The sequence below is a fragment of the Molothrus aeneus genome, unplaced genomic scaffold (assembly GCF_037042795.1).
Source record: "Molothrus aeneus isolate 106 unplaced genomic scaffold, BPBGC_Maene_1.0 scaffold_30, whole genome shotgun sequence".
NCBI lineage: Eukaryota > Metazoa > Chordata > Aves > Passeriformes > Icteridae > Molothrus > Molothrus aeneus.
The window spans coordinates 5,242,567-5,264,807 of record NW_027098964.1 but is presented as its reverse complement, the minus strand read 5'-3'; the positions used below and the strand labels follow the sequence as shown (position 1 = coordinate 5,264,807).

General features: G+C 60.0%; 1 protein-coding gene across 1 annotated transcript in view; it reads right to left on the bottom strand.

Moving 5' to 3' along the window:
- LOC136569948 (venom factor-like) overlaps nt 1-22,241 on the bottom strand; it is a 30,329-nt gene continuing 8,088 nt past the window's right edge. Inside the window, exons 12-40 of the mRNA XM_066570314.1 lie at nt 21,438-21,650; nt 20,343-20,537; nt 19,615-19,773; nt 18,646-18,775; nt 18,096-18,167; nt 16,445-16,645; nt 15,191-15,305; nt 14,722-14,807; nt 13,893-14,032; nt 13,600-13,812; nt 12,809-12,875; nt 12,385-12,471; nt 12,088-12,291; nt 9,862-9,937; nt 9,620-9,779; nt 8,325-8,420; nt 8,086-8,236; nt 7,140-7,303; nt 6,271-6,429; nt 5,567-5,717; nt 5,401-5,452; nt 4,804-4,891; nt 4,423-4,509; nt 3,853-3,958; nt 3,335-3,424; nt 2,686-2,772; nt 1,977-2,060; nt 1,235-1,370; nt 1-587 (exon numbers count right to left, since the gene is read on the bottom strand). Of these exons, the coding sequence (XP_066426411.1) occupies nt 446-587; nt 1,235-1,370; nt 1,977-2,060; nt 2,686-2,772; nt 3,335-3,424; nt 3,853-3,958; nt 4,423-4,509; nt 4,804-4,891; nt 5,401-5,452; nt 5,567-5,717; nt 6,271-6,429; nt 7,140-7,303; nt 8,086-8,236; nt 8,325-8,420; nt 9,620-9,779; nt 9,862-9,937; nt 12,088-12,291; nt 12,385-12,471; nt 12,809-12,875; nt 13,600-13,812; nt 13,893-14,032; nt 14,722-14,807; nt 15,191-15,305; nt 16,445-16,645; nt 18,096-18,167; nt 18,646-18,775; nt 19,615-19,773; nt 20,343-20,537; nt 21,438-21,650 (3,711 nt within the window). The 3' untranslated portion in view covers nt 1-445. The remainder of the gene's footprint in view (nt 588-1,234; nt 1,371-1,976; nt 2,061-2,685; nt 2,773-3,334; nt 3,425-3,852; nt 3,959-4,422; nt 4,510-4,803; nt 4,892-5,400; nt 5,453-5,566; nt 5,718-6,270; nt 6,430-7,139; nt 7,304-8,085; nt 8,237-8,324; nt 8,421-9,619; nt 9,780-9,861; nt 9,938-12,087; nt 12,292-12,384; nt 12,472-12,808; nt 12,876-13,599; nt 13,813-13,892; nt 14,033-14,721; nt 14,808-15,190; nt 15,306-16,444; nt 16,646-18,095; nt 18,168-18,645; nt 18,776-19,614; nt 19,774-20,342; nt 20,538-21,437; nt 21,651-22,241) is intronic.

Genomic DNA, 22,241 nt, shown 5'->3' with positions numbered 1-22,241 from the left:
TTGCTCAGAAATGACTTTTTTAACCAAAAACAAACAAACAAACAAACAAAGGCGGGGAGGGGACAAAAAGTGACCGGACAAGAGCGGTGACACCCCAGAACCGGGTGCCACCAGCAGGGTGGTGACACCCCAGGGAGGTGACACCCCAGGGTGGTGACACCCCAGGGTTGGTGATACCCAGGGTTGGTGACACCCAGGGTTGGTGACACCCCAGGGTTGGTGACACCCCAGGGTGGTGACACCCCAGGGTTGGTGACAGCCAGGGTTGGTGACACCCCAGGGTGGTGACACCCAGGGTTGGTGACACCCCAGGGTGGTGGCACCCAGGGTTGGTGACACCCCAGGGTTGGTGACAGCCAGGGTTGGTGACACCCAGGGTTGGTGGCACCCCAGGGAGGTGACACCCAGGGTTGGTGACACCCCAGGGTGGTGGCACCTCGGGGACTCAGGTGGGACAGCCGAAGAACGCCATGTTCTCGGAGAACTCGACGAAGTCCTGGCAGCGGCGCTGGAGCGGCGCGTCCTGGCACGCGGCCTCCGAGGGCCACTGCTCCAGCCAGGTGTCCTTCCCAATCAGGTACCTGTACCTGGGGACACGGGGACAGCTGGGGACACGGGGACAGACAGGGGGCATGGGGACGGACAGGGGGACATGGGGACAGTGGGGATAATAGGGACAATGGGGACATGGGGACAATGGGGACAGTGGGGATATAGGGGTGGCCTCCGAGGGCCACTGCTCCAGCCAGGTGTCCTTCCCCATCAGGTACCTGTACCTGGGGACACGGGGACAGTGGGGACACGGGGACAGTGGGGACAATGAGGATAAAGGGGATATAGGGGACCATGGGGACACAGGGGACAGCCATGGGGACAGCAGGGACAATGGCATCAATGGGGGCAATGGGGACAGTGGGGACAGTGGGGACAGCCATGGGGACACAAGGACAGCCATGGGGACAGTGGGGACAGTGGGGATAAAGGGGATGGAGGGGACAATGGGGATATAGGGACAGGGGACACGGGGGACAGTGGGGACAATGGGGACAATGGGGACATCCGGAATTCAGGGGACAATGGGACAATGGGGACAATGGGGCAACGGGGACATTGGGAATTTAGGGGACAATGGGGACCATGGGGATAGAGGTACAATGGGGATATGGGGGACAATGGGGTCAGTGGGGACAATGGGGTCAGTGGGGACAATGGGGACATTGGGCCCGTGTCCTACTGTCTGCCGCTGGCCCAGAGGTCGCTGGCCTGTCCCCAGACCAGGTAGTCCTGTCCCCTCTGCAGCCTCAGGGTGTCCCTGCACTGCTGGTGGCTCATGAAGGTCCTGTTGCTGCCGGCCGGGTTCTCGTCCGTGCCTGTCACCGTGGCACCGTGATGTCACCGTGATGTCACCGTGATGGCACCATGATGTCATCGTGGCACTGTGTCACCATGTCCCCCCCTGTGGTGGCCTTGTCGCTCCCAAGGTGGCCGTGTCCCCCCATGATGGCCATGTTCCCACCCATGGTGACCTTGTCCTCCCTGTGGTGGCCTTGTCCCCGCCAACGTGGCCGTGTCCCCACCGTGGTGGCCTTGTCCACCCTATGGTGGCCTTGTCTCCCCCTCAGGTGACCATGTCACCTTGTTGAGGTGACCTTGTCCTCCTTCCATGGGCACCCATGACAGCCTTGTCCCCCCCCGTGGTGACCTTGTCCCCACCCCCGTGGTGGCCTTGTCCCCACCCCCGTGGTGGCCTTGTCCCCATCCCCGTGGTGACCTTGTCCCCAGCCCATGGTGGCCTTGTCCCCATCCCCATGGTGGCCTTGTCCCCCCCCAAGGTGGCCTTGTCCCCAGCCCATGGTGGCCTTGTCCCCATCCCCATGGTGGCCTTGTCCCCCCCCAAGGTGGCCTTGTCCCCACCCCCGTGGTGGCCTTGTCCCCATCCCCATGGTGGCCTTGTCCCCAGCCCATGGTGGCCGTACCCATCTTGATGACCGACAGCACCTCCATGACGTAATTGTCGTAGGCCGGGGTCTCCTCCTGTGCCACCACCCTCACCTTGTACACTGCCAGGGGACACATTGGGGACAATGGGGACAGTCACCCCCGCCAGGGTGGCCCTTCCGTGTCCCCTGTCCCCACCGTGTCCCTCCCTGGTCCCGCCATGTCCCTGATGTCCCCAATGTCCCTGATGTCCCCAATGTCCCCGATGTCCCTAACGTCACCCGTCATGATCCCTTATCACCCCATGTCCCCAGTGTCCCCAATGACCACTCCCAATGTCCCCCAATGTCCCCCGATGTCCCCAATGCCCCTGATGTCCCCAGGGTCCCCAACATCCCCATTGTTCCCAATGTCCCCTATGTCCCTGTTGCCCCCAATGTCCCCAATGCTTGCAATGTCCCCATTGTCCCCCAATGTCCCCAATGTCTCCATTGTCCCCAACATCCCCATTGTTCCCAATGTCCCCTATGTCCCTGTTGCCCCAATGTCCCCAATGTCCCCCCAATGTCCCCCCCAATGTCCCTGATGTCCCCATTGTCCCCCAATGCCCTCCAGTATCCCCATTGTCCCCAATGTCCCTGATGTCCCCATTGCCCCCATTGTCCCAATGTCCTCAATGTCCCCAATGTCTCCATTGTCCCCAACATCCCCATTGTCCCCACTGTCCCCAGTGTCCCCATGTCCCACCGAAGTCCACCCCGGGCTCGCAGGCCTTCTCGATGCGTTGGTTGACCGTGATGTCCCTGGGCTCCTCCTGGCGCTTGAAGCAGTTCTCTATGGGGACATCATGGGGACATTGTGGGGACATCACAGGGACAACACCGGGATATCACAGGGACATTGTGGGGATGTCATGGGAACATCACGGGAACATCACTGGGACATCGTGGGAACAACATGGGGACATCGTGGGGACATCACGGGGACACAGCCATGACAAGGTCAGCTGTGGCAGGGACGTGTCCCCATCACAGTCATGACATGTGACATCTCATCAGTGACGTGTCCCCACCAGGGTCGTGACGTGTCCCACCATGGCCATGACGTGTTCCATCACATCAACGTGTCCCACCATGGCCATGATATGTCCCCATTGTGGTGACATGTGACATCTCATCATTGACGTGTCCCACCATGGCCATGAAGTGTCCCATTGAATCAACGTGTCCCACCATGACCATGACTTGTCCCCACCATGGCCATGTAGTGTCCCATCACAACATGTCCCACCATAGCCATGACACGTCCCCATCATGGTGACATGTGACATCTCATCATGGATGTGTCCCACCATGGCCATGACGTGTCCCACCCCGTCCCCGTGTCCCCGTGTCACCTTCGGCGCAGCGACAAACGTCCCCCTGGCAGATCTTGTTCAGTTTCCCTCCCTCCTTGTCCGGGTGGTAGAACCGGGTGCAGCGATCGTCTGCGGGGACACGGGGACATCAGGGGACAGGGGGGGACATCAGGGGACAGGGGGGACAGTAGGGACAGCTGGGGACATCAGGGGACAGCGGGGACAGCAGGGACAGCAGGGGACAGTGAGGACAACAGGGGACAGTGGGAAGAGGGACAGGGAAGGGACAGGGATGGGGACAGAGGGGACAGGGACAGTGACAGTGACAGTGACAGGGACAGTGACAGTGACAGTGACAGTGACAGTGACAGTCACACACCGATGCTGTAGTAGCTGTAGACAGTGACAGTGACAATGACAGTGACAGTGACAGTGACAGTGACAGTGACAGTGACAGTCACACACCGATGCTGTAGTAGCTGTAGACAGTGACAGTGACAGTGACAGTGACAGTGACAGTGACAGGGACAGTGACAGTGACAATGACAGTCACACACCGATGCTGTAGTAGCTGTAGACGCTGACGGCCGCGGGCTGGATCAGCCCCACCTGGAACCTCTGGTGGGCCTTGAAGGTGAAACACTCCTGGGCCCTGTGTGACACCTGGGGACAGCGCGGGGACAGGGATGGGGACAGGGGACATTGATGGGGACAGGGACAGCCATGGGGATGAGAACAGGGACGGGAGACAGGGACAGGTGACACAGGCAGGGGACAGGGAGAGAGGAAAGGGGACAGGGACAGGGACAGGGACATGGGGGTGGCACTCAGGCTGCGAGCCACCTCCCCAGCGCGCCCGGTCCTGTCCCCAGCCATGTCCCCGTGCTGTCCCTGCTCATGTCCCCAACTCCATCTTGGTCTCTGTCCCACCTTGTCCCTGTCCCTGTCCCTGTTCCTGTCCCATCATGTCCCCACCCCTGTGTCCCCATCCTGTCCTATCCCGGTCCCACCTTGTCATTGTCCCATCCTGTCCCTGTCACCACCCCAGTCCCATCCCCACCCCCTGTCCCCAGTGTCCTCAGTGTCCTCAGTGTCCCCAGTGTCCCCAGTGTCCCCAGTGTCCCCACCTTGTCCAGGTAAATGACGACGTTGCTCCGCTCTTTGTCCTGGTCCAGCTCGAACTTGGAGATGTACCTGTCCACGCCCTCGGACAGCTGGGGACAGGGACACAGTGACATTGGGGACAGTGGGGACAGTGTGACACTGGGGACAGTGTGACACCAGGACCATGGGGACAACAAGGATGTGGGGACACAAGGACGCACATGTGGCAAGGAGGGGACATGGTGGCACATGATGGCACAAAGACTTGGGGTCCCTTGTCTTTGTCCCCATGTCCCCGCAGTGTCCCCATGTCCCCGCGGTGTCCCCATGTCCCCCTGTGGTGTCCCCATGTCCCCGCAGTGTCCCCATGTCCCCCTGTGGTGTCCCCATGTCCCCTCACTGACCCTCCTGAGGTCCTGCACGTCCGGTGTGAATCCCGTGAGCATGGACACGTCCAGGATGGACATGGTGGCATCCACGGTGTCCAGGTACCTGTGGGGACACAGCTGAGGCCACCCCGCCTGTCCCCACCCCCCTGTCCCTCCCGAGGTCCCCAACGTCCCCATGGGACAAGGTGAGTGCTTTTTGTCCCCAGTGTCACCATCCCTGTCCCCAGTGTCCCCAGTGTCCCCAGTGTCCCTCCATCCCATTCCCCACCCTGTCCCCAGTGTCCCCAAAGTCCTCAGTGTCCCCAGTGTCCCCAATGGCCCCAGTGTCCCCATCCTTTCCCTGATGTCCCTGTCCCATGGTCCCCAATGTCCCCAATGTCCCCAATGTTCCCAATGTCCCCATCCTCTCCCCGATGTCCCTGTCTCCAACATCCCCTCTCTGTCTCCGTTGTCCCCAGTGTCCCCAATGTCCCCAGTGTCCCCACACTTTCTCAGCTGTCCCTGTCCCCAATGTCCCCAATGTCCTCACCCTGTCCCTGATGTCCCCAATGTCCCCATTTTCCTCCTTGTCCCCAGTGTCCCCAGTGTCCCCAGTGTCCCCAGTGTCCCCACCTGGTGCAGATGTTGATCTTGACCGTCCTGATGACATCCTCCTCTTCCCTGCCTGGTGGGGACACCGAGGTGACATCGAAGGTGACACGGGGCGCTCACAGAGGGGACACGGGGAGGGGCTGGCGGTGACACCGCCAGGACAGGGAGGGGACAGTTGGGGACCCACCCTTGTTGACCTCCTCCACGTCCACGCTCAGGTGGAACTTGTCACACTTGTCCTCCCTCTCGGGGACCTTGGCGTGGTACACGGTCACCACCGTCATTGTCCCCTTGCCCACGCCCTCGGCCTTGACCGTGAAGTCCTCGTTGTGCTTGGTCTGAGGGGACAGGGGACGGTGGGGACATCGGAGGGGACACTGGGGACATTGGGGACATCGGGAGGGGACATTGGGAGGGGACATTGGGGACACTGGGGACGTGGTACACGGTCACCACCGTCATTGTCCCCTTGCCCACACCCTCGGCCTTGACCGTGAAGTCCTCGTTGTGCTTGGTCTGAGGGGACAGGGGACGGTGGGGACATTGGGAAGGGACATTGGGAGGGGACATTGGGAGGGGACAGGGACATTGGGGACATTGGGAAGGGACAGGGGATGTTGGGAAAGGACAGGGGACATCAGGAGGGGACATCAGAGGGGACACTGGGGACATCCCCAGGAGGAACAGGGGATGTTGGCATTGGGAAGGGACAGGTGACATTGGGAGGGGACAGGTGCCAAGGACAGGTGACAAGGACAGGTGACAGGTGCCAAGGACAGGGACAGGTGCCAAGGACAGGTGCCAGGGACAGGTGCCAAGGACAGGTGCCAAGGACAGGTGACGAGGACAGGTGCCAAGGACAGGGACAGGGACAGGTGCCGAGGACGTTACCTCGGCGGAGCGCGCCACCAGCGCGTTGCGGTTCTCGATGCGGTACTTGATGGGGCTGGCGCGGCGCGGCAGCAGCACCGACACGTCCAGCTCCAGCTGCTCCTGGGCCTGCACGGACACCTGGTACTGGGCCAGCGCTTGGAACACCAGGATGGTGGCCTGAGGGGACACTGGGGTCACCACAGCTTGGGGACACTGGTGGAGAACCCACAAGGGGTCATGGGTGGGCATGGTGGCCTGAGGGGACATCGGGGTCACCAGGGCTTGGGGACACCACCTGTGTGTGCTGGGCCAGTGCTTGGAACACCAGGATGGTGGCCTGAGGGGACACCGGGGTCACCACAGCTTGGGGACACTGGTGGAGAACCCACAAGGGCTCCGGGGTGGTCTGAGGTGACTTTGGGGTCACTGGGGCTTGAGGACACTGGTGGAGAACCCACAAGGGGTCACGGGTGGGCATGGTGGCCTGAGGGGACATCGGGGTCACTGGGACTTGGGGACACTGGTGGAGAACCCATAAGATCTGAGTGGCCTGAGGGGACATCAGGGTCACTGGGGCTTGGGGACACTGATGGAGAACCCGCAAGGGCTCCGGGGTGACAGTGGAGGCCTGAGGGGACATCAGGGTCACTGGGACTTGGGGACACTGGGTGGAGAACCCGCAAGGGCTCCGGGGTGGCCTGAGGGGACACCAGTGTCACCAGGCCTTGGTGACATCACCTGGAGCTCCCCAAACTCTTCTGAGCGCCCTTTGGCTCCTGCGCCACCCAGGACGTCCCCAAAACGACCACGCCCCTCCCTGTCACCCCCAGCGCGGCCGGGTGTCCCGGGGATGTCCCCGCGGTGGCCGGGGCTGTCCCGTGTCCCACCTGGGTGGAGCCGTAGCCCCCTCCGTAGTAGTTCTGCTGGGCCAGCCACCGGACCACGGGCCCGGCCAGCTCGGCCTTCTCCATCTGCACCAGGGCCAGCAGCGCGTAGGACGTGCCCTCGATGTTGTAGGTGCGGGCGTTGTGCTCCTCCCAGCTGGCCCCATCTGCGGGGACATCGGGGACACCTTCGGCCACCAGGGACCCCCACGGCCACCTCAGCCCGGCCACAAATGACAGCCCCGGCTGAGGCGTTATCTCAGGAGGGTCCTAAACCACTTCTGGAGAAGCTCAGGAGGACCCAAAACCACCTCCTCTTAGCCCAGATCTCAACCCTGGGTGAGGATTCAGTTCTGGAGAACCTCATGAGGACCCAAAACCACCTCCCCCGGCCCCAAATTCCAACCCTGGGTGAGGATCAGTTTTGGAGAACCTCATGAGGACCCAAAACCACCTCCTTTCACCCCCATTTTGACCCCTCTTGAGATGTCACCTTTGAGAGAACCTCATTAGAACCCAATCCCACCTCATTTCACCTCAATTTTGACCAATTTCCACCCCAGGTTTGGTGTCATCTTTGGAGAACCTCGTGAGGACCCAAACCCACCTCCTTTCACCCCAGTTTGACCCCTCTTGAGACGTCACCTTTGGAGGACCTCCTGAAGACCCAAACCCACCTCCTTCCACCCCGATTTTGACCAATTTCCACCCCAGGTTTGGTGTCACCTTTAAGAGAACCTCGTGAGAACCCAATCCCACCTCATTTCACCTCAATTTTGACCAATTTTCACGCCAGTTTTGGTGTCACCTTTGGAGAACCTCATGAGGACCCAAATCCACCTCCTTTCACCTCAATTTTGACCCCTCTTGGGGTGTCTACTTTGGAGAACCTCATGAGAACCCAAACCTCCCTCCTTTCACCCCAGTTTGACCCCTCTTGAGACATCACCTTTGGAGAACCTCATGAGGACCCTCTCGCTCTTGAGCTTCCCGGCCAGGGCCAGCGCGTAGGACGCCAGGGCCACCGTGTAGGGCCGGGCCAGCTGCTCGTAGCGCCGCGCCAGGAACCCAGCGGCCTTGTTGATGCTGTCGTCCAAGCTCTGGGAACCAAGGATGGAGAATTTGGCATCTCAGGTGGCTTCCACGACGGTCTGGAAGCTCAGGAATGTCACCTGTGGGGCCACTCACGTTGATGTGGTCCTTGCAGATGTCCCGTGCCTCCTGCAGGGCGATGAGCACGAAGGCGGTGAGGGACACCTCGGGCTCGGCGCCGGCGTAGCCTCCCTGCGGGACGAAAAAGAGGGAAAAAACCTCGGGATTGGGGTTTTCCAAGAGCTCAGTGGTCCACAGCAGCTCATTCCAAAGATGTGTCCTTGACCGGTCCGAGGGACAGCCAAGGGACAGCCAAGGGACACCCAAACTTCACCCTAGGGACACCCAAAGGGTCTCTGACCTTCATGTGACCTTCAGGTGAGGAACACCCAAGGAGCATCCAAAGAATATCTGACCTTCACCTGACCTTCACCTGACCTTCAGGTGAGGAACACCCAAGGAACATCCAAGGAACACCCAAAGGACACCCAAGGGACACCCAAAGGGTCTCTGACCTTCATGTGACCTTCAGGTGAGGAACACCCAAGGGAGATCCAAAGAATATCTGACCTTCACCTGACCTTCACCTGACCTTCAGGTGAGGAACACCCAAGGAACATCCAAGGGACACCCAAGGGACACCCAAAGGACACCCAAGGGACACCCAAGGGACACCCAAAAATATCTGACCTTCACGTGAGGAACATCCAAGGGACACTCAAGGGACACCCAGTGGACACTCAAACGTCACCCAAGGGACATCCAAAGGGTATCTGACCTTCACCTACCTTCACATGAGGAACACTCAAGGGACACCCAAGGGACACCCAATGGACACCCCAACTTTGCCCAAGAGACACCCAAAAAATACCCAAGAGGCACCCAAGGAAGACCCAAGGAATGTTTGACCTTCACCCGAGGGATGCCCAAGGACATTTCTGAGGCTCACCTGACCTTCACCACAGGAAACTCCAGGGAACACCCAAAAACCACCCAAGGAGCGCCCAAAACCCACCCGAACTTCAACCAAGGAACACTGAAAGAATTCCTGAGGTTCACCTGACCTTCACCCAAGGAACTTACCCAAAAACCATCTAAGGAACACTTGACCTTCAGGCAAGGAACACCCAAAACCCACCCGAACTTCAACCAGGGAACACTGAAAGAATTCCTGATGCTCACCTGACCTTCACCCAAGGAACGCCCAAGGAACACCCAAAAAGCGCCCAAGGAACACCCAAAAAGCACCCAAGGAACACCGGACCTTCACCCAAGGAACGCCCAAGGAACACCCAAAGTTCACCAGACCTTCACCCAAAACCTCCCACCCTCCACCCGAGGTCCCCCAAGCTTCGGCCACCAGCAGTGACAGGGTTGAGGTGTCCCCCTACCATCATCTCCTTTTGGATGACGGGCGCGTCCTCCTGGAAGACCCCGTCCGGCTTCTGCTTGTTGAGGATGAGCCACTTGATGGGGCCGCAGATCTCGCTGTGCTCGATGTCCGTCAGCTTCCTGGCCATGGCGAACACCTTCACCACGTAGGCGGTCAGCCTGGGCATGGGGACACCTGAGGGTCACACCTGGCCGTGTCACCTGGGCTGGGTGGTGGCAGTGGTGGCAGCAGGTCCCTCACCAGGTGCTGGAGGGACGCTTGAGGAAGGCAGCATAGGAGCTGTCGGGCTTGCGGTAGGCCAACTGTTGGGTGTAACCTGCGAGGAGATGGCCATCGGTCAACGTGAGGGGTGGCCGGGGTGGGCTTCAGGCCACCAATGTCCTCCAGCCGTTGGTCAACACAAGGGGTGGCCTCAGGCCATCAATGTCCTCCAGCCATTGGTCAACATGAGGGGTGGCCTGGGTGGGCTTCAGGCCACCAATGGCCTCCAACTGTTGGTCAACGCAAGCGGTGGCCTCAGGCCATCAATGTTCTCCAGCCATCGGTCAACTGAGGGGTGGCCTGGGTGGGCTTCTGGCCATCAATGTCCTCCAGCCGTTGGTCAACATGAGGGGTGGCCAGTGGTGGCCCGAGGCCACGGGTGTCCTCCAGCCATTGGTCAATGTGAGGGTTGGCTGGTGGTGGCCTCAGGCCACCAAGGTCCTCCAACCTTTGGTCAACATGAGGGGTGGCCTGGGTGGGCTTCAGGCCACCAATGGCCTCCAGCTGTTGGTCAACGCCAGGGGTGGCCAGTGGTGGCCTCAGGCCACCAAGGTCCTCCAACCGTTGGCCAACACAAAGAGCACCCACCCAAACTGAGGAACCCTCAGGCCGCCAGCCTGCTCTGGAGCCCGTCCCAGTGCACACCAGTAACTCTGGAAACCCCAAACTGGCGTCGCCCAACCCAGGTCACCTCCAGAGGAGCGACCTTCTGCACCACCTCGGATGATGGGGACCTTCTGCGACCCAAGAGAGGACACCGAGGGACACTGCCACCATTTTGTGGACATTCCCACCTCTTTTGAGGACCGTTCCCACCACTTCTGTTGCCAGCCCCACCATTTTTGGTGCCGTTCCCACCATTTTGAGGACGTTCCCACCATTTTGAAGACATTGCCACCATTTTGAGGACATTTTCCACCACTTTGGTGCCGTTCCACCCATTTTCAGGACATTCTCCTCACTTCTGGTGCCATTCCCACCATTTTGAGGACATTCCCAAAACTTTTGGTGCTGTTCCCACCATTTTGTTGCCGTTCCCACCATTTTGAGGACTTTCCCAGCACTTTTGTTGCCGTTCCCACCATTTTGAGGACTTTCCCACCATTTTGAGGACGTTCCCACCATTTTGAGGACATTCCCACCATTTTGAGGACATTCCCACCACTTTCGTTGCCTTTCCCACCATTTTGAGGACTTTCCCACCATTCTGAGGACATTCCCACCATTTTGATGACATTCCCACCACCTTTGTTGCCGTTCCCACCATTTTGAGGATATTCTCACCATTTTGATGACATTCCCACCACTTTTGTTGCCGTTCCCACCATTTTGAGGACATTCTCACCATTTTGAGGACATTCCCACCACCTTTGTTGCCTTTCCCACCATTTTGAGGACATTCCCACCATTTTGTTGCTGTTCCCACCGCTTTGATGACATTCCCACTATTTTGGAGCCGTTCCCACCATTTTGAGACGTTCCCACCATTTTGAGGACATTCCCACCATTTTGAGGATGTTCCCTCCATTTTGAGGACATTCCCACCACTTTTGTTGCCGTTTCCACCATTTTGAGGACTTTCCCACCATTTTGTTGCCGTTCCCACCATTTTGAGGACATTCCCACTATATTGTTGCCTTTCCCACCATTTTGAGGACATTCCACCATTTTGAGGATGTTCCCGCTATTTTGATGACATTCCCACCATTTTGAGGACGTTCCCACCACTTTGATGACATTCCCAGCATTTTGATGACATTCCCACCATTTTGAGGATGTTCCCACCATTTTGAGGACATTCCCACCATTTTGAGGACGTTCCCACCATTTTGAGGACATTCCCACCATTTTGAGGACGTTCCCACCATTTTGAGGATGTTCCCTCCATTTTGAGGACGTTCCCACCATTTTGAGGACATTCCCACCATTTTGAGGACGTTCCCACCATTTTGAGGATGTTCCCTCCATTTTGAGGATGTTCCCACCATTTTCAGGACATTCCCACCATTTTGAGGACGTTCCCACCATTTTGAGGACATTCCCACCATTTTGAGGACGTTCCCACCATTTTGAGGATGTTCCCTCCATTTTGAGGACTTTCCCACCATTTTGAGGACATTCCCACCATTTTGAGGACGTTCCCACCATTTTGAGGACGTTCCCACCATTTTGAGGACATCCCCTCCCTTCTGGGGCCGTTCCCACCTTTCTTGATCAGCTCGATGGCGCCGGCCCGGCGGTCGACGCCGAAGGTCTCCCACTGCATGGTCTTGTCCAGGTAGTGGACGGCGATGACCGTGGGCGTCATGCCGATCATGTTCTGCTCCCCACAGCCCGACGGGGTCACGATCAGGTGCTTCAGCTTGGCCCCATCGATGGCCTTCTCCACGATGATGGACACGGGGTTGCCTGGGCCAGGAGAGGACGTGTCACGCTCAGGATGTCCCACCTGTCCCCCTCCCCAGCCAGGTTGTCCCCACGTGTCTTCTCCGTGGTGCTCACCCTGGATGCTGACTTTGGTCTCCGACTCGGTGTTGGGGACGATGTCCGAGAGGTCGGTGGCCTTCACCCGCTCCTCCTGCACCCCATCTGTGGGGTGGGGTGGCCGTGGTGACCCCAAATCCTCCCCTGAGGTGACCCAGCCCCACCCCACATCAGGGTGTCCCTTGTCCCTTGAGATGCCCCAGTCCTCTGGCGGGATGTCCCCTGTCCTCCAAGCTGTCCCAAACCTGAGCTTGGAGGTTCCTCCTTGATCCCTCCAGATGTCCCAAACCCACAGTGGGACCTTCCTGGTCCCCAAAGATGTCCCAAACCCACAGTGGGACCTTCCTGGTCCCCAAAGATGTCCCAAACCCACCACGGGACCTCCATGGTGCCCAGAGATGTCCCAAAGCCACCGTGGGACCTGCCCAGAGATGTCACTCACTGACTCCCTTCTTCTGCGGGTCCAGCTCCACGATCTTCACCGTCTTCTCCAGCCGCATCCCCTCGGGCTGTCCAGGGCAGAGTCCGGCACTGAAGGTGGGCTTGGGTCTGGGGTCCTCCCCGTCCCAACCCCTCTGGACCACTGGGAGAGGCCTCCCAGTATAAACCAGTACCCCCAGCGACACATGGGGACAGCCCCAGGAGGCCACACCGGGTCACACAGGTCGCTGAGGTCCTGGAGACCCCAAGGTCACTCTTGTGTCTTGGTCAACTTCATTGTGTGGCCACCATGGTCAGCCTGAGCTTGGTGACCCCACCCAGATCATCAATGAAGATATTGATTGAAAACACCAAATCAATGAGGGCATCGAGTCCCATGGTCATCCTGGCTTTGGTGATCTCATCAATGAAGATATTGATTAAAAATATCAAATCAATGAGGGCATCAAGTCCCATGGTCATCCTGGCCCTGGTGACCCCATCCAGGTCACCAATGAAGATATTGATTACAAGCATCAAGTCCCATGGTCATCCTGGCCCCATCCAGGTGATCAATGAAGATATTGATTGAAAACACCAAATCAATGATGCAACCAAACCAAACTGGCCACACACGCTGACCCCTTGGTGCCACCACGGCTGACTGGACGTGCCACCACCCACCCCCCACCTCTGCCGTGGTGGACCTGGCCCACCCATGGTGGCCGCCCAACCACTGAAGGAGAACACCATGGATGCCACCATGCTGGGAGCATCTCAAGAACGTAGATGCCACCACTGGTGGCCACTCACCACCACCCGGAGCTTCTTCTTGACCCCATCACCCACGTATCGGTCACGGACAGACGCCTTGACCTCGACGTCCAGCTGGCCAAGCTTGAGGGGGACGATGACGAAGGGCACGGCGCGCGAGGACTCGGCCTTCACCCGCAGCACCTGCTGGAAGCGCCGCTTGGCCGTGGAGGGGCTGCACAGGTCGGGGTTGTAGATCAGCTCCACGCGCACCTGGACGGTGACAAGGAGGTCACACCTGAGGTCTGGACAGGGTGACCTTTGGCGTCCCCAAAAAAATGTCCCCAGCTGACCGTGATGTCGTGGAGCCAGTAGTTGTAGAGGATGGCGCGGATCTCCACCTGCTCGTTCCTCACCACCGAGTAGGGCAGGCGGAGGTCGATGAAGAACTGCTTCATCACCGTGACCTCGTAGGGGGTGGCCACGCACAGCCCTGGGGTTGGGGACACGTGAGGGCTTGGGGTTGGGGACACCTCGTGTCCCCAAGGCAGCCCCGAGGTCTTCAGAGGTCCCTGGAAGGCCAGGGAGTCCTCAAAAGGCTTGGGAGATCCATCAAGACCCACAGAGCCCTCAAAAGGTTTGGGAGATCCATCAAGAACTGTGGGATCCTCCCAAGGTTTGGGAGATCCATCAAGAACTGTGGGATCCTCCCAAGGTTTGGGAGATCCATCAAGAACTGTGGGATCCTCCCAAGGTTTGGGAGATCCATCAAGAACTGAGGGATCCTCCCAAGGTTTGGGAGATCCATCAAGAACTGTGGGATCCTCCCAAGGTTTGGGAGATCCATCAAGAACTGTGGGATCCTCCCAAGGTTTGGGAGATCCATCAAGAACTGTGGGATCCTCCCAAGGTTTGGGAGATCCATCAAGACCCACAGAGTCCTCACAAGGTTTAGGAGACCCCTTGAATCCCAAAGTTTAGGAGATCCCTCAAGTTCCATGGAGATCCCTCAAATCCCAAGGATGGCCACCAGGCTTTGGGGCATCTCCCCCTCAGATTTTGGAGATCCCTCAAATCCTGGTGAACCCCTCCAGGCTTTAGGGGACCCTTCAGGGACCCCCCACGAGGTTTGGGGACGTTCTGCTGGCCCCAGGAACCCCCTTGTCCTCCATGACCCCATACCTTTGGTGGGGGAGAGGCTGACGGCCAGGATCTCCCAGGTGGTGATGGAGTCCTGCAGGTACACGGGCACCGTCTTGGCCGAGACCCTGGAGAGGACAGGAGTGACCAAGAGGGTCAGGGGTGTCACCATGGGACTTCTCTGGTCCCCAAAGATGTTCCAGCCCCACAGCTGGACTTCCATGGTCCCTAAAGATGTCCCAAACCCACTACGGGACCTCTCTGGTCCCCAGAGATGTCCCCACCCCACGGACCCCCAAGCAGGACCAGGAGCTTGGAGATGACCCCTGAGAGGACCAAGAACCCCTGAGGCTGGACCGGGAGTTTAGCAGGGACCTTTGTGTGGCTTTGGGGTGACCATAACTGCTCTCCAGAGATGTCCAAGCTGGATGGGGACAGGGTGCCCAGGCTGGGCTGTGGGGTGGGAGGGTGGTGGCACAGGAGGGTGGTGGCACAGGAGGTCCAGGCTCACCCCAGCTTGTTGGGTGGATCCGTCAGCTGCTCCACCTGCCACAGCCAGCTCTCGGGGAAGAGGGTCCGCGAGACGATGTCCGAGTCCTCCAAGAAGGGATCCTCGTCCTCATGGCCTGGGGGTGGTGGCATCGGACCTCTCGAACGTGGCCTCAGGGCTGAGACCCCTGAGTGGAGCCGGTATCACCCCAGCGCCACCCCAGTGTCACCCAGTGCCACCCAGTGTCACCCCAGTGTCACCCCAGTGTCACCCAGTGCCACCCAGCACCACCCCAGTGTCACCCAGTGCCACCCAGTGCCACCCAGTGCCACCCAGCGCCACCCCAGTGTCACCCAGTGCCACCCAGTGCCACCCAGTGCCACCCAGTGTCACCCCAGTGTCACCCAGTGTCACCCCAGTGTCACCCCAGTGTCACCCAGTGCCACCCAGCACCACCCCAGTGTCACCCAGTGTCACCCAGTGCCACCCAATGCCACCCAGCGCCACCCCAGTGTCACCCAGTGTCACCCAGTGTCACTCAGTGCCACCCCAGTGTCATCCAGTGCCACCCAGTGTCACCTCAGTGCCATCCCTTGTCTTGCCCAAGGTCACCCAACTGCCACACAAGCATTGCCCAATGGGTTGTCCAAGGGCCACTTGACCTTCACCCAAGGAATGCCCCAAACCCACCCAAGACCCTCCCAACCTTCACCCAAGCTCCACCTGAGGAGCACCCAAGGAACACCCAAGGTCCACCTGACCTTCCACCAGGGAAAGTCCAAGGAACACCCGAAGAACACCCAAGGAACATCCAGAGAACACCCAAGGAACACCCAAGGAACACTCAAGGTTCTCCTGACCTTCCACCAGGGAAAGTCCAAAGAACGCCCAAGGAAAACCCAAGGAACATTCAAGGAACACTCAAGGTTTGCCTGACCTTCACCAAAGAACACCCAAGGAACACCCAAGGTCCACCTGACCTTCACCAAGGAACACCCAAGGAACACCCAAGGTCCACCTGACCTTCACCAAGGAACACCCAAGGAACACCCAAGGTCCACCTGACCTTCACCAAGGAACACCCAAGGAAAACCCAAGGTCCACCTGACCTTCACCAAGGAACACCCGACCTTCACCCAAGCTCTGCTCAAGCTCACCTTCACCTGAGTTCCACCGAGGAACACCCAAAACCCACCCAGGACACTCCACCAACCTCCACCCGAGGTTCCTCCAAGCTCCCCGACCTTCTCCCACCCTCCGTGACCCAACACTTGCTTCTGGCCAGGCCGGTGCTGGGCGAGAGGTTCTGCTGGTCCCGCTTGGCCTTGATGTATCTGCAGCAGTCGAGGAAGGCGCGGACGCAGGCGTCGCCCTCCAGGATGTACTCGCTCCTCTGCTCGCAGCCGTGTCCCATCGGGTTGTCCTTCATCCCGTCCTCGCAGCACCTCCTCTCCAGCTTGTCCGAGTACTCGGCCGCTGGTGGACACCAGGAATGGGCTGGGACAGGCCCTGGTGGCTCGAGGGAGTGGGGACCTCGGGGTGTGGGACACTCTGGTGGCTCTGGAATGGGGACCTCGGCGTGTGGGACACTCTGGTGGCCCTCAGGGCTGTGGGACACTCTGGTGGCTCTTTAGGACATGGGGACCTCGGGGTGTGGGACATTCTGGTGGCTCTGGAATGGGGACCTCGGCGTGTGGGACACTCTGGTGGCCCTCAGGGCTGTGGGACACTCTGGTGGCTCTGGAATGGGGATCTCAGGGGTGTGGGACATTCTGGTGGCCCTCAGGGACATGGGGACCTCGGGGTGTGGGACATTCTGGTGGCTCTTTAGGACATGGGAATCTCAGGGGTGTGGGACACTCTGGTGGCTCTGGAATGGGGACCTCGGGGTGTGGGACACTCTGGTGGCCCTCAGGGACATGGGGACCTCGGGGTGTGGGACACTCTGGTGGCCCTCAGGGGTGTGGGACACTCTGGTGGCTCTTTAGGACATGGGGACCTCAGGGTGTGGGACACTCTGGTGGCCCTCAGGGGTGTGGGACACTTTGGTGGCTCTTTAGGACATGGGGACCTCGGGGTGTGGGACATTCTGGTGGCCCGCAGGGTGTGGGACACTCTGGTGGCCTTTGGGACATGGGACACTCTGGTGGCTCTGGCATGGGGACCTCAGGGGTGTGGGAGACTCTGGTGGCCTTTGGGACACGGGACACTCTGGTGGCCCTTAGGGAAATGGGACACTCTGGTGGCCCTCAGGGACATGGGACGCTCCTCTGGTGGCATCTGGGACATGGGACACTCTGGTGGCACTTGGGACAGGGGTTGCTGTGGGACATGGGACACTGGTTGACCCTCAGGGTCTGGGACACTTTGGCAGCCCCAGGGACAAGGGACACCCTGGGGACCTTGGGGACAAGGGACACCCTGGGGACCCCTGGGGACAAGGGACACCCTGGTGACCCCTGGGGACCAGGGACACCCTGGTGACCTTGGGGACAAGGGACACCCTGGTGACCTTGGGGACCAGGGACACCCTGGTGACCCCTGGGGACAAGGAACACCCTGGTGACCTTGGGGACCAGGGACACCCTGGTGACCTTGGGGACAAGGGACACCCTGGTGACCTTGGGGACCAGGGACACCCTGGTGACCTTGGGGACAAGGGACACCCTGGTGACCTCGGGGACAAGGGACACCCTGGTGATGTTGGGGACAAGGGACACCCTGGGGACCTTGGGGACAAGGAACACCCTGGGGACCTTGGGGACAAGGGACACCCTGGTGACCCCTGGGGACCAGGGACACCCTGGTGACCCCTGGGGACAAGGGACACCCTGGTGACCTTGGGGACAAGGGACACCCTGGTGACCTTGGGGACCAGGGACACCCTGGTGACCTCGGGGACAAGGGACACCCCAGTGCCACCCACCCTTGGTGCCCTTGTACTCGGCGAGTGCCAGCGAGCGCCGCTTGCGTTTGGCAGGCTGGGGACACAGGAGCTCTGGGGACAGAGGGGACACTGGTCAGGACCCCAAGGTGTCCCAGGTGTCACATCCCAAAGCTCAGCGTCACCTCCACCATCTCTGAGATGTCACCTCCTCCACCATCCCTGAGGTGTCACCTCCACCATCCCTGAGATGTCACCTCTCCCATCCCTGAGGTGTCACATCCTTGAAGTGTCACCTCCACTATCCCTGAGGTGTCACCTCCACCATCCTTGAGGTGTCACCATCCCCATCCCTGAGGTGTCACATCCTTGAAGTGTCACCTCCACCATCCCCAAGGTGCCACCACCTCCACCATCCCTGAGATGTCACCTCCTCCACCATCCCTGAGGTGTCACCTCCACCATCCCCAAGGTGCCACCTCCTCCACCATCCCCGTCCCCTGCTCCATCCCCAAGGTGCCACCTCTGTAAGATGCCACCTCTCTGAGGTGCCACCCGCCTGTCCCCGAGGTGCCACCACAGCTGTCCCCACCTGACCGCTGGGGCGTGGTGACCTTGACGCTGGTGGCCAGGCTCAGGCCGGCGTCCGCGAAGACGCCGACGTTGTCCCGGCCACTGCCCGCCGTGCAGCCGATGTCACTTTTCTCCACCGTGTCCCAAACCTGCGCCCACAGGGGACAGCTGTGACACTGCCACCACCACCCAGGGGTGACAGGGACAGCCGTGACACTGCCACCACCACCCAGGGGTGACAGGACAGCTGTGACCATTGCCACCACCCAGGGGTGACAGGACAGCCGTGACACTGCCACCACCACCCAGGGGTGACAGGGACAGCTGTGATGGCCAGTGCCACCACCCAGGGATGATGGGGACAGCTGTGATGGCCACCACCCCAACCTGGGGACAATGGGGACAGCTGTGACGGCCACGGCCACCACGCAGGGATGGCAGGGATGGGGGACACCCGTGACAGCCACCACCACCACCAGGGGTGACAGGGACAACCATGATGGCCACCAGGAGGGGACGATGGGGACGGGGACAGCCGTGACAGCCACCACCCAAGGATGCTGGGGATGGCCATGGCCACCCCTTGGGGACATCGAGGACAGGGCCACCCACCCTGGTCTGGGTGAGCTTGTTCTTGTTGAGGACAAAGACCCCCTTGTCCACGGCCACCACCAGGGGACAGCAGGGACAGGGACAACCATGGTGGCCACCACCAGGGGACAGCAGGGACATAGACAATCATGGTGGCCACCACCAAGGACCAATGGGGACAGGGACAACCATGGTGGCCACCACCAGGAGATGATGGGGACAGGCACAACCATGGTGGCCACCACCAGGAGATGATGGGGACAGGGACAACCATGGTGGCCACCACCAGGGGACAGCAGGGACACAGACAATCATGGTGGCCACCACCAGGAGATGATGGGGACAGGCACAACCATGGTGGCCACCACCAGGGGACATGGAGGACAGGGCCACCCACCTTGGCCTGGGTGAACTTGTTCTTGTTGAGGACGTAGACCCCCTTGTCCACGGCCACCAGCCCCACATAGGCCTTGTGGTCGCCCTCGATGTGCAGCCTCATCCCTGACCCCGGCTCTTGGATATGGCTGTCACGTTCTGTCTCCCCCTTCACCACCAGCTGCCACAGACACAGGAGGTGACGTCCCCAGGATGTCCCCAAAAGACACTTTTGTCCTCCCCCCACCACGGGAGACACCACATTTGGACATGGGGTTCATGTCTGGGCCACCAGGGCCACCAGGGCCACCTGGGTCACCCAGGAGATGTCCAAGCTCCTCGTGGAGTGTCCAAAACCGCACAAGTGACACCAAATCCCCACCAGGGGCCACTCAGGTCCCTCAATGTCCCCTCGAGTTCTTCCAAAGGTCCCCAAGGATCTCAAGGTCCTCCCAAACCCTTCCAAAGGTCCCCCAGATCCCTCAAGGGTCCCTCAAGGCCACCCAAACCCTTCCAAAGGTTCTCCAGATCCCTCAAGGGCCCCCAAACCCCTCAAGGACCTCTCAGTTCCCTCAAGGACCTCCCAAACCCCTCAAGAACCTCCCAGGTGCCTCAAGGACCCCCCAAACACCTCCAAGACCTCCCAGGTCCCTCCAGGGCCACCTCAAGGACCACTCCACCACCACCAAGGCCCATCCAACGTCTCCAAGACCCCCTGTGACCCCCCTGGGACCACCAGGGGACACTGACGGAGCCCATGCAGGTGTCCTTGACGTCCACCCAGACGGAGTCGGCCACGATCTCGCCGGGCAGGACGTAGTAGAAGGCCACGATGCGGAAGGACGGGATGAGCTCGGGCGTCACCGGCAGGGTCATGGTCACCAAGCTCTGGCCGGGCTCGTGCCGCTGCCGGCCGGCTCGGAGGATGCGGCCCTTGGTCATGATCTGCCAGGAACCCAGGCTTGGTGACCACCTGGACGCCCCTCAATGACCCCTCAAGGACCTCCCAGACCCCTCAAGAACCTCCCAAACACCTCCAAGGACCTCCCAAACCCCTCAAGGATCTCTCAGTTCCATCAAGAACCTCCCAAACCCCTCAAGAACCTCCCAAACCCCTCAAGGACCTCCCAAACCCTTCAAGGACCTCCCAAACCCTTCAAGGACTTCCCAAACCCCTCAAGAACCTCTCAGTTCCCTCAAGGGCCTCCCAAACCCTTCAAGGATCTCCCAGGTCCCCCCAAGCTCATCCAAATGTCCTCCAGGTCCCTGGATGTCCAGGTGGTCACCAAGGTGGAGGCACCACCGATCAACCACGGGTACCTACCAGGTAGGTGAAACCTCCCAGGTCCCTCAGGGACCTCCCAAACCCCTCAAGAACCTCTCAGTTCCCTCAAGAACCTTCCAAACCCCTCATGGACCCCCCAAAATCCTCAAGGACCTCTCAGTTCACTCAAGAACCTTCCAAACCCTTCGAGGACCTCCCAGGTCCCTCAAGGACTGCTCAGTTCCTTCAAGAACCTTCCAAACCCCTCAATGACCCCCCAAACCCCTCAAGGACCTCCCAAAATCCTCAAGGACCTCCCAAGTCCCTCAAGGGCCCCCCAAACACCTCCAAGGCCTCCCAAACCCCTCAAGGACCTCTCAGCTCCCTCAAGAACCTTCCAAACACCTCATGGACCCCCCAAACCCCTCAAGGACCTCCCAAACCCCTCAAGGATCTCCCAAACCCCTCAAGGACCTCCCAAGTCCCTCAAGGGCCCCCCAGGCTCATCCAAATGTCCTCCAGGTCCCTGGACGTCCAGATGGCCAAGGTGGGGGCACCACCGATCAACCGCGGGTACCCACCAGGTAGGTGAAGAACGGGACGGAGTTGCGGACGTTGTTGTCGCTGGTCTTGAGGTGGAAGTTGACGGCCAGGTTGTCCCCGGGCTGGAGCTCGGTGGCGGCCACCGCCAGGTGCAGGAAGTTGCCCGAGCCGGCCTGGCTGCGATAGGCCTGGGCCGTCATCTGCCGCGAGGCCTGGCGCTCCGGGGGCAGCCCCTCCTGCGCCGTCCGCACCTGGCACAGGGGACACGGTGGCGCTCGGTCAGCGGGGAGGGACACGGGCCGGGCTGGGGGCAGCGGGGAGGCCTTGGCCACCAGAGAGGTTCCATAGAGGAACCATCATGGAGAGCTTGGCCACCAGAGAGGTTCCATAGAGGAACCATCATGGAGAGCTTGGACATCACGGAGAGCTTGGCCACCAGAGAGGTTCCATAGAGGCCTTGGCCACCAGAGAGGTTCCATAGAGGAACCATCATGGAGAGCTTGGACACCAGAGAGGTTCCATAGAGGCCTTGGCCACCATGGAGGGTTTGGCCATCATGGAGAGCTTGGCCACCAGAGAGGTTCCATAGAGGCCTTGGCCATCATGGAGGGCTTGGCCACCAGAGAGGTTCCATAGAGGCCTTGGCCACCAGAGAGGTTCCATAAAGGCCTTGGCCATCATGGAGGGCTTGGCCACCAGAGAGGTTCCATAGAGGTTCCATAAAGGCCTTGGCCACCATAAAGGGCTTGGCCACCATAGAGATCTTGGCCACCATAGGGGCTCCATAAAGGCCTTGGCCATCATGGAGGGCTTGGCCATCATGGAGGGCTTGGCCATCATAG